The 12,111-nt window shown below is 41.9% G+C and overlaps 1 protein-coding gene across 1 annotated transcript in view; it reads left to right on the top strand.

Moving 5' to 3' along the window:
* Positions 1 to 12,111, top strand: part of NGFR (nerve growth factor receptor) — a 62,109-nt gene that overhangs the window by 41,583 nt on the left and 8,415 nt on the right. Inside the window, exons 3-6 of the mRNA XM_089531689.1 lie at positions 988 to 1,347; positions 6,213 to 6,296; positions 8,804 to 9,020; positions 9,901 to 10,061. Coding sequence (XP_089387815.1) covers positions 988 to 1,347; positions 6,213 to 6,296; positions 8,804 to 9,020; positions 9,901 to 10,061 — 822 coding nt within the window. The remainder of the gene's footprint in view (positions 1 to 987; positions 1,348 to 6,212; positions 6,297 to 8,803; positions 9,021 to 9,900; positions 10,062 to 12,111) is intronic.

Below are 12,111 nucleotides of genomic sequence, written 5' to 3'. Positions count from 1 at the left end.
AACACATTGCATGAGTAAACATTGCATAAGTAAACAAAACCATTTTAGTCTTCTAGAAACTACTAGCAAGCTTCATCCAAAATACATGCAGTGACTACTTTTTCACCAGTTCCGACTTCTCATGAGAATTCCATTGTATTGACCAGACCTATACAACTTTGCTTTTAAAAAACATTCTGGGGATAGATATGGGGCAAGATTATCTGCTGTTCCCTTTTCCTTCTGTTTTGCTGTTCATACATCCTCAGTAAGGGATTCTGGAGGCAGTTGCTGTTTACATTTCTTGTTGCATGCAGGAACACACAACTAGAGTAGGATTGGATACAGTAGAATCCTGTTGTTTCCCAGCATCCTGACACTGCAAATCTGTGTTTCCTCAGCCCTTCATCACCATCTTCCCAATGGTGATGCTGCTAAAAAAAAAATCTTCTAGCTAGACAGAAAACAAGGAGGGGAAAAGGGCTGTGGAAACAAACATAACTTCATTAAAAAGAGCTTCTTTGTCAGAGGTTTTGTTAACAGAGGTATGCCTGTATAATTTGTTACAGTCTTGGGTGTGGTTCCAAGAAACTGTTTACAGTCAGATTTCTGTTTGAAAAAAATATATACATTTGTAGTAAAACATGCTGAAATGAAGAAGAAATTATGATCCCATCTATCCTCCTTTCAAAAAACAAACATTGTTCAGACCTTTCTGGATCTTTTAATCAAAATTAAACATGTGGAGATTTTTATTGGACTTCGGAGCCTAGGTTGGTTTTGCTTTGGGGCCAACAACTGCACCTCTGCTGAAACACCAGCTTCATGTTAACCATTGCCCCAAACAGGAAGCATTATCTTTTGTCCTACAACTCTTAAAAATCTCTACGAGAGTTGTAGTTAAAAAAAGCTAACTTTTCCAGACTTTGCCACTGATGCATGCAAATAAGAGGACACTTAGTTCTTTGAGGGATTATGACTCACATCTGTTCTTCTCATGTTTTGCAGGTATTAGCTATTCTGACACAGTGAGTGCCACAGAGCCATGCAAGCCATGTAAGGAATGTGTGGACTTGGAGAGCATGTTGGTGCCCTGTGTGGAGTCAGATAACACCGTCTGCAAATGTATCTATGGCTACTATCGGGACAGGATGAGCCACCAATGTCAAGAATGCAAAATCTGCGAAGTGGGCTATGGCCTTGTGTACCCTTGTGGGGAAACTCAGAACACCTGGTGTGAGAAGTGCCCATTTGGGACTTACTCTGATGATGCCAACCACGTGGACCCCTGTTTCCCTTGCACAGTGTGTGAAGAGGATGAGATCACAGTCAAGGAGTGCACTGCGACATCAGATGCCAAATGCAGAGGTAATAGTTATAACAGTCACCCGCAAATTTTTGGCAGCTGTTGGGGAAGAGTCAGTGATAGCAGTGCTTCTAAGACTGCCTAAGAGGATGACCACCAATTTTTAAAAATGATGTGCCAGGCACTGTTGTCCATTAATTGCAACTGTTTCTTTCTTTTCTGGAAAATTCTACGGGCCAACAGCCAGTGGTTCATGGACTGGCACTGGTACATAGGTGGCCATTTTGAGCAGCACTGAGTTTTAAAGTATTGCAATGAAGTCCTCAGTTCACTGAGCAGTCAAAGGTTTCTGAGGCGGGGTACAAACCGCCGCTTTGCGGCGGTCTGCCACCGCTGGCGGTAGATCCGTGGGGGAGCTGGAGCCTTCAGACGGCGCGGCTCCCACGCGGACCGAAAAGAAGCTCCAAAATGGAGCTTCTTTTTCAGTCGCGTTTGTGACGTAGCGAGGCGCCAGGGGCGCACTCGCTACGTCATAAAGGCTGCGACACGTACGGACGCTCAGCGTCCGATACGTAAAGATGGCGGCGCCCATGTGGAAGGGGCACCGCCATCTTGTACGTATAGGATACGTACTAGGGTTAGGGGGGTGCGGAAGCACCGCCCCTTCCTAACCCTAGTACGTATCCTATACGTACTAAATGGCGGTATGTATCCCGCCTGAGACAGTTTTGCCAAGATTTGGGGTTCTTTTGGACAAATCGCTGTTTATTTGGGGATATGCCTTAGGATCTTATCCTATAAACAAATAAGCTGTCTCACCTCTTCCGGCTTGAATTAAGGATCTGGGATGCCACCTAATGTTATCATACTTAAATTGCTGCCTATCTAGATGGAATACTGCTGCCCAGATGCATCACGGGTCAAAGCCTTACTCAGCTGGCCAATTTTTGAAGTCAGAAGCTGACTTTGAAAAAGTGTGGGCTGAGTGAGGCTTCAACCTGGGATGTATCTGGTCAGCGGCATCCTGCCTAGATAGGTGGCGATTTAGTTATGATAACATCCAGGGGCATCCTGGATCCCGAATTCAAGCCATAAGAGGTAAGCTGATTTATTTGTTCATGGGATAAGCTCCTTAGTTTGTTAATAACTTTTCAAATGGAGCATAGTTGGAGACATACTGGAAATTGAAGAGTGTAATGTTTCTAAACTCAGGGAAAGGAAATTAATTGCTTCTCTATCTAGCTATTTAGCTATAGTATTTCTGCATAACCTCACAGCCAACAAGGGCTCCTGGAACAATTAACAACAACAACAACAACAACAAATACAAATATAAAACATTTTACCCTTAATCATGCCAGGGGTTGTGCTGATTCTTTAAAAGTTCAACCTCTGATTCATGCTTTGAATGAATAAACAAATCAGAGGTGGAAGCAAATTGTGAAGTTGTATAACTGTGTGCAAAGCCTTGTGTCTTTTGGCATGGCTAACCTCACCAGCCAGGTGGCCAAATGCACTGGTGCAAGAAAGCTGTGATGATAAGCTTTCTATTCACAATTTTTATTCTTTTAAAATGCTCACATGGAGCCAAGGCAAAGCATATCCCATATTCCCAGCACAATCAGTCCCACAGTGCCCTTGTCTTTCCCTTCCTTACACATCAAAGATGAGTAAACAGAACCACCCAGTGTGTGTTCCATTTTCCTGCTGGCTTCCTCCATTCTCTTGGCAAAGGAAGTTCAAGTCCATCTTTTTACAATAGATAGACACATTAGTTTGCCTGGAACACACACAGTATGGATGCACTCTCTGGGATAGCTTACAAACATGCACAAGCAACTTGTTCTTTTCCTGTTCCTTAAAAAGTGGCTCAATCTGAAGAAACTAGCAGGTGATTCTTTGGTATGATGCATGAAGACAAATATGATTCATTCCTGGGAATTGCCAGACTGAACCCCCATTGATGGGACAGCAAACAGACCAGTTCAAAACTCGGAGTTACAGATTTTGATTTCTTTGACATATAAGAGTTTAGTTCACCTGTGAAGAAGACCTACACCCCCCTTTTAATGACAACTGGCCTTGCTGGCTAGAAAATTCTGGGGCTTGTTGTCCAAAACAGTAACATCCCCAAGCTTTGTACAACTGAGCCGCTCCTCTACCTGAGTGGGTACATACTTGTAATATAAAGATCACTACATACTTATTTGGCCTGTTGCTCGTGGTCCAAACTACACCACTGCTCAAGAGAAGACAAGGTAATTTGTGGCTCTTTCTTACTCCTGTGACTCCCTGCTTGTTCTTTTTGGAGAGGGAAACGGGCAGAGGCAGCAAGGAGGAAAAGCAGGGCTAGAGTTTTGCATGCCAGTAATGTTTTCCCACCGCCACTGGAGTGTAGGCCTTTGCAGATTCCTGCCTGTGCTGAGTTTTGATGCCAGTCCTGTAGTCACCCTAGATTATTCTTCTTCTTCTTCTTCTTCTTCTTCTTCTTCTTCTTCTTCTTCTTCTTCGCTATTGGAAAAGACCCAGCATACTCTCTCACATTATTAGATTAAATGGGTTTTTTTAGTCCTCTGCCTCCTACAAAATCTATTCTCCTAGCTGCCTCTTTTATTTTTATTTTTGGTTAAATTATTGACATATTTGTTGGAATTCTCAGAAACCCAGTGGTTTTAAATGTAGAAGTCTTCACGATGGAAGGCAAAAACTTAACAACGTGGCAGGAGATGGAAGAAAATCCCTCTTTTCTTTAAGATGTAGTAAATGGCAGTAGATTTTCAGCACATGCTTAAAACAAGTGTGGAAAATGACTGGCGTTGAAAGGCATGTCTGGTGGACACCCCAAGAACCTGAAACCACAAGAATTCCATCACTGACTGATAGAGTAAATATAAACTGCAATATAGTATCCCCTGAAGATGAGTAAGCATTGCTGTGATGTAAGTGGGATCCAGGTGGAGAAGGTCAGAGTTGCACCGGCTGCAAAGCAGAAGGAACAGCTGTTCCCTTAGGCATTGCCAGATTCCATAAACCTAAACTGAGATGGGTCAGGTCAGCAGCAGTTGGGTGGGAAACCTGAAAGGTGTGGGATGATATATGTGTGTGTGGTGGCAGCAGCATGGGAAACTGCTTTGTTTTCACTTGGTTCAGTTTTCCTGACCAAACCAAAACAAGCCTAGATTTAAGATGACAAATACAGGCATTTGCCATGTCTTTCATAATATTACTTAAGTAAAATGAGCTTGAAGAACCAGGGTTGCAGTGTGAGTCATTCGCTGAAGCAAAACCACAAATTCACAGCTGTCTGAGAGTGTCCTGAAAAAGAATAATAGGTTTCCGTTGAAGCTGCAGAGAATAGTGAGAGGAAGCCAAACACAATCTTGACCTACACCCACACTAGTATATTTGAATTTTGAATTTAGGAAAACACCTTTACCCCTTTCAATCCACAAATTCAAAATGCAAATCTAAACTTTCATTTTAAAATGTCACAAACCAATATTTCTGCATGGCTTCATTTTGGTTAAAAGAGAAGAGACAAACAAACATTAGAAAGACAAATACAGAACTCCTGGCATATGTGTAATTTGGCCCTGAAAGAGTGACAGACTTAAGGGTGGCTGGTGGATTTGTTGATGCAGAGTGTATGTGTGTTTGGGGGGGAGGGTGTCAATCCATCCTCAGTTTTACAACCATGCTGCTTGCAGCTGCTCTGGGTTGTAGAAGAACCCTCTTGGTGTTGGCCACTATTGTGACAGAGGTATGGCATCAGTAAAGCTATCATCCAACTTGGAGCAGTTGTGGAAGGAGCAGCCATAAACTGAGAGTGGATTCACCTGAGGGTACAATGAGTACACTGGTCATCCCTGTACAAACTCTGTGGAAGAGCAGGGATTTGGATTCAGATCTCCTTTATCCCATTACTGTTTGGCAGGAACAGCCCTGGTTAATATTTTGCCATCCCACTTTCTCAACAGCTTTTAAAATGTCCTGGTTTCTCACTTCTCCCAATTTTCCCTTTTATCTTGGTTTACTCCAAACTACTCAGCTGACTACGAACTGAGTTCAAAATACAATGTAGTTTGCACTCTATTAACTCAGCAGAAGGAAATGAGAGGAAGGGATGGAGTTTTATACTTCCCAGTAGATTAAGGCAAAGGTTCTTACACTTTTTACCCTTTAACTCCCTTTACATCTACATACAAAATTTGCAGCTCTCCTCCCTTCAATATAGTAGATGAATAAAAATATTTTGATTGTTTAGTGTGCATATTTTCATTTGTGCATTCGTATATATTCATGAATATATTCATGCAGCAGTGTCTTGTCCCTTGAATGGCAATGCGATGGGTGGGGGGAGAAGAAATGGGAACTCAAAATGGGCACCGCCAGAGGCCATGATCCAGCAAGGTTGCCTGCTCTCTTCTTCCTTCCTCAGGCAGAAGCATCTGCTCCAAGTGCCCTCCTCACATTTCTCTTCCTCTTCAGGATACAAAAAAAGTTGGGGAGGAGGAGGGGATCCGGGTCTCCAAATCTTGGGCCCCTCTTGAGCAAGTCTCTCACCCTTTCTGGAGGTCCCATCCCACTAGTTTAAGGCTTTACAAAGCTTAGTACATTAATTCCAGGGTTTCTTTTCTTTAAATAGTAGTTTTGTGTGTTCTTCCTCATTAAAAATGTTTGTCCACTTGTTACCTGGATACAACATTTTGATCACATTGTTTTGGCTTTCATCTGAGAAACACTGGTGAGTATGGTGTCCAACTAAACATGTGAACTACTGTGCTTACCATTCCTTTAAAGAATGGTTCTCTTCTCATTCTATCCACTTTTAAGGGGGAGGAAGGGAGATTTGGGCCCTTCAACAAAAATGCAGTGAGGACATTTGATTATGATACACTTGTTTAGTTCTGTTCTGTCTTTTTGGCAGCTCTTCATCCACGATGGACAATTCCACCAACTACAGCCTTGATGGATTCCAACACTAGTGATGCAGTCACAGATATCAGACATGGTACCTTTGCATCTCATCATGCTATTCCATCCCCTGGTGCTGTTGAAACAGTTCCTAATTTGTTTAATTGATAGTGTCCCAGCAAGTGCCCTGCTGAGAACCTGAACTTCATAGAACAGTTTGGATTGATAATAGAAACAAGGATCGGGAAAGTAGCATTCAAGAAGTTGCTGAACATTAGTTCCCATCTATCCCTGACAACCAGGCCAGTGGTAGAACATAATGAAAATATGATTTGGAATTCTCTATCATAGTCTACATTACATAACTTTAAATATATTTCACTTCATAGCTGAGGTCCTAAGAAACTCTGTTAGTGGATTGTAAAGATGTCTAATGGGACACCAGCAAGAGTGTCTTGATGTGCATTGAAGTGGTGATGTGCATCAGTCCTATTGTGTGTCAGTCACTTTGCTGGCTTCCCTTTGTAACATAACAGCCTTCCTGTTATGTTATGAATATGGATGTTATGAAACTGCTCAGTTCTCTGTCCTGCAGATGTAAGTCTGCTTGCAAAGACATTGGTCCCCAAATGAATTCCAGCCATGGTTTGTCAACATTTGGATGACCAAAAGCTGCCCATCTCTGTACCAAAACGGGGAAAAAAAACAAAGCAGAAAATCTGGAAATTTCTACTGTTGGAAAGCAGGAGCTTTGGGTAGTGAGAGTAAAAGAAATTAAATTAGGATTTAAAAGTATAGCAGAGCCAGTATGGCATAGTGGTTTGAGTGTGGGACTATGGCCCTGGAGACCAGGGTTTGAGTTCCAGCACTGCCATGGAAATCCACAGGGTGACCTTGGGAAAGTCACACATTCTCAGCCTCAGGGGAAGGCAATGGCAAACCTCCTCTGAGCAAATCCTGCCAAGAAAACTCTATGATAGATTTGCCTTTGGGTCACCATAATTTGGAAGCAACTTGAAGACACAACAGCAGCAACAACAACAACAACAAGAAGTGTAGCCTTATTGGGTAAATCACACTCTTTCAGAGGATGGCAATAGCTAACCCCCTCTGAAGAAACTTGCCAAGAAAACCCTCGTATATGGCTTTAGGGTTGCCATAAATCTGAAATGACTTGAAGGCACACAACAACAACAATAACCAGAGGCATATGGTTGCAGCTATTAACAAATGTAATGATACCATTAATGGCTAGCAAGATAATCTATCTCCCTGTTTCACACACAGAGGGGGGGGGGACTGTTCCCCACTAACTATTTTTGTTTGTTTGTTTGTTTAGATACTTTATAATATTTACAAGTTCTGACTTCCTTCCACATATAACTCCAGTATGGGAACATTCCTCTACCAGTGATTCACAAACTTTGGTCCTCCAAGTATTTTGGACATCAACTCCCAGAAGCCCTAGCCAGTTAGGAATTTTGGGAGATGAAGTCCAAAACATCTGAAGGACCAAAGTTTGGCAACCATTGCAAATAGCCTTACAGCAATGATTTTTGGGTTTTGTTTATTTTTTTGTTTGTTTATAAAAAAGTTTTAGTAAATTATTCAAAATAGTATGCAGCTTGTTAAGACACTTACTGGTGATGCAGAAAATTAGAATTTGATATACACATGTAAGAAGACACCCTGATCACCAGAGAAAGTCTGAAAATGCAACATTCTTACATCTTTTCTTCAAGAAAAGAGAGAGTATCACCTCAGATGGTTGGGACTTGCACATTACTCAGAAAGTGAGAATTTTATACACAAGCAACCTGTCCAAAGCAGATTACTGTAGAAGTCTGAAAAGAGCAAGGGGATTGCACATCCTTTCTTTTAAAGATGGGAGAGATGAAATACATCATTCCAAAATGACTGAGGCTGCATTAGTAAATGCTTTCCTAAGAGTAAGTCTCATTTAACTGGATCAATAGTATTGCACTGTAGAGGTCAGGTACTGTCACTTTGGAAAGTTCTGTATTCCTATCCACAAATAAATGTATACAGGGACTTGCCAAAGACTAAACTCTTTAATATGAGTAATATTTCCATCAACACCATGCAAACAAATAGTCATATATAAGAAGGAATCATTTATTGTATGAAAGATACACAATTATACCTTGACTTTGAAATGCAGTCCATCTATTGGACTGCAACATCAGCTTTTTCTAGAATCTGGAAAGGTTACCTTTTGGACTGTTGTTTTTGTTGTTGTTGTGTGCCTTCAGGTCATTTCGAACATGTGGCGGCCCTAAGGTAAACCTATCATGGGATTTTCCTGGCAGGTTTCTTCAGAGAGGGCTTGCCATTGTCATCCTCTAAGGCTGACAGAGTGTGATTTTGCCAAGGCCACCCAGTGGGTTTACACGGCTGAGCTGTGACTGAAACCTAGTCTCCAGAGTCATAGTCCAATGCTCAAACCACTGTACAGCACCCAGTATTCCCACAGGAATACAGGCATAGAAGCCCATTGATCCCAAGAGATGTAGTCCAAAAATTCCACAGCTTCCCCAATGTTTTGCATCAGTTATTCACTGCTTTCCTTCCTTATTTTTGCAGATTTTCACCCAGGAAGTCCTGAAAGCCCCTTTCCTGTCACAAGTGATCCAGATACCCTGGACATTTTGGGGAGCACGGTGGCTGGCACAGCAACCACAATCATGGGCAGCTCCCAGCCAGTGGTCCGAAGTGGCACAGCAGACAATCTCATCCCCGTGTACTGCTCGATTTTGGCAGCTGTGATAGTGGGGCTGGTGGCATACATTGCTTTTAAGAGGTAAAGAGTACTACTTGGGTCCAGAAAAAAAGAGGGATGTGTGGGCAGTCTGGAATCCCAGGCAGTCCCAAATGTTGACCTTACTCATTGCTGTGTTCTTGTTCCAAGAAGAATGAACGACCATGAGGTTCAAGGCAACAAGGAGACTTCCTAACCAGAGCTCGGAAAAGTGACTTTTCTGAATAAGAACTCCCAGTAAATCTCAGCCAGCATAGCCAGAGCTATGCTGGTTGGGAATTCTGGGAAGTGTTGTTCAAAAATGTTCTGCTCCTAGCAAGCAACTTAATCCACCATGGCCTAAAACCTGAAGGAGTTCCTCTTCTGTCTTGACACCCAGAGCCCCCGTTTCTGACCTCACTCCTTCTTTGCAAAATGGAAAGCTTTAAGGGACGGGTGGACAACATGCGGAGGGTGAGGAATCAGCTTCATTTGGCATCAGCCAAGGCAAGGGTCCAACTGCTTCACACACACCCTAGATCATTGAGCTCTTGGGATACTTATTCCTCCATGCTATTTTTGCCTGATTGCTTGCCTTCACCACACATGTGAGCAGGGACCAGAGCAATAAAAAGAAACAGAAGTCTGTACTCACATAGCTCTTTCTTTGGAACAGCAAGCAAATTGAGCCAGTGACCTTTGCCTGTTGAGGAGCTGGGGCAGAGGAAAGCAGCATATCTCATGTCTGGATGGGCGAAACAGTTCTTGGCTTGAGATGTGCCTGGGCAAACCCTGGGAACAAGGGGATTCCACTGCATCCAAATCACTGTGGTCTGGAGGAAGGAATTTAACATAGTTTGTGTTTGGGAGGGGGTACCTTGAGCTTGGAAAGATGGAGTGGAACATCTCTTAAGTTCAGCTCTGAAATGTTTTCAACCTCCAGGTGGAACAGCTGCAAGCAGAACAAGCAGGGAGCCAACAATCGCCCAGTCAACCAGACACCTTCACCAGAAGGAGAGAAACTTCACAGTGATAGTGGCATCTCAGTTGACAGCCAGAGCCTGCATGATCAACAGCCGCAGACACAGACAGCATCAATGCAAGGCAAGGGGACAGACGGTGTTCACAATACATGGTGAAGAAAGCCAAGGGGAGGAGGCAGGTTCAGGAATAAGGGAAGGACATCCTGCAGAGCTTTGAAAAATTTACTTCTCTAACTATAACTCTCAGAATCTCCTTCCTAACTTGGCCAGTGGAGATTCTGGGAGTGATAATCAAAAACAAAACAAAACAAAACAAAACAAAACAAAAACCACACCTTTTTCAGGCATAAGGCATATCACTGAAACATTGCAAACTCCCTGTCCTCAACCCAGTGAGGCATCAATCCAGTAGACTCCATCATTTCATTGTAAATCAGTCCCATTAAATCCAGTAGAGATTGAGTAGAGGAAAACCATGATCTATAATCAGTAGTTCAAATAAACCAAACCAGTATACTAGGCAAAACAAGAGCGAGAAAGCAAGGCCCATGTCCCCACAAATTTTATATCTCAGATGTTCTGGACTTCAGATGTCTTGAACTTCACTTCCCAGAAGCCCCACCCAATATGGCCAGTGGTAAGGAATTATGGAAATAATTCAAAATACCCACAGTGTCAAATAGTTCAAAACACCCACAATGTCAAATATTTCCCAACCCAGCCATACCCAGTATAATATATAGAGAATTACTTCTTGGCTTCCAAACTACAGACAGGGTTGCTTGAAGCTATATTTGGTATCAGATGCAGCACTTACAAGATGGAAACAGCAAAGCTATATTATAAATATGCAACCACAATATTCATACGGCAGTACCCACACCCACAGGATTCCCCATACTCTTGTTAGGGATTGCAATTTTTTAATCTTGGTTCTAGAACTGAAATGATAGGCAATAAATACTTTCAAAACAAAACTCAGCATGAAAGATTAATCACCATTATTTCTTCCTCTGGAAATCAAATCAGCTTTTCAGTTTAATTGGATGGATTTCTGCCTTGTCTTCAGGAAGAGCAATGCAGTATTAGTCATGTATGTGTAGTTATGGCTAGAATAATGCTTTGCATGATGGTAGTTAAGCATTTTTATTTAAATACCCAGGAAGAGTTAAAACAAAGTTGTGCTATATTTGTGTAAACAAATGTATTATGTTCACTAAAATATTTTTTTTAGAGGGCCGCTCCTTTTTACATGCCTATTTCATAGTCACTGTAGCATAACTTGAAGATGTTGGATACAAACTGATGCAGTATTCTGAAAAAATCCATATATGGCCCTGAATGCGTTGCAGCTAAATTCATCTTTTGTGGAGTATAAATAAATATAAAGTACAGTTGGCCCTCCTTATCCACGGATTTTTTATCCATGGATTCAAACATCCACGGCTTGAAAATATTTTTTAAAATGTATAAATACCAAATAGCAAACCTTGATTTTCCATTTTATATAAGGGACACCATTTTGCTCTACCATTATATTTAATGGAACCTGAGCATCCACAGATTTTGTTATCCATGGGGGATCCTGGGACCAAACCCTAGCGGATAACAATGTCCCACTGTATATGTATAAGTATATGTATATACTTAAACATATAAAACAAGATTCATTCTTGTCTTACTAGACATAATACATGGGGAGACATTTTGTTTTAACATTTTGAAGCATTTAATAGGTGCTTTTTCTTTACACTTCCTTTTTTCCTGTGCTAAGAATATTGCTCTTGCTGGTCAGAACATTTTTACTCAGTATATGTCACCTCTGACTGCCACTCTGCCACTCACTAACTATGAGTGGCTCTCTCTCATACTGCTGACTTCCATATTCTGGTTTCTTTTCCACCAGGGCTAACACTATTATGTTATTTGCTACAAGTCAGCTTTGACTTACAGTGGCCCTATGAATGAAACATTTCCAAGAGCAGATATCAGCATCCCTGCTCAGGTCTTGCAAACTCAGGGGGCTGTGGCTTTCTTTATTGAATCAATCCATTTCTCGTGTAATCTTCCTCCTTTCCTACTGCTTTCCATTTTACTGAGCATTATTGCCTTGTTTTATGATGTCCTCAAAGTACGATAGTCTCAGTCCTATTCCATTAGGGGCCCAGAAT

The sequence above is a fragment of the Sceloporus occidentalis genome, unplaced genomic scaffold (assembly GCF_023333645.1).
Source record: "Sceloporus occidentalis isolate IW3139 unplaced genomic scaffold, rSceOcc1.0.p SCAF_7, whole genome shotgun sequence".
NCBI classification, from domain to species: Eukaryota; Metazoa; Chordata; class Lepidosauria; order Squamata; family Phrynosomatidae; genus Sceloporus; species Sceloporus occidentalis.
Note: the sequence above shows the minus strand (reverse complement) of the source record. Positions and strands in the feature narration are given on the sequence as shown.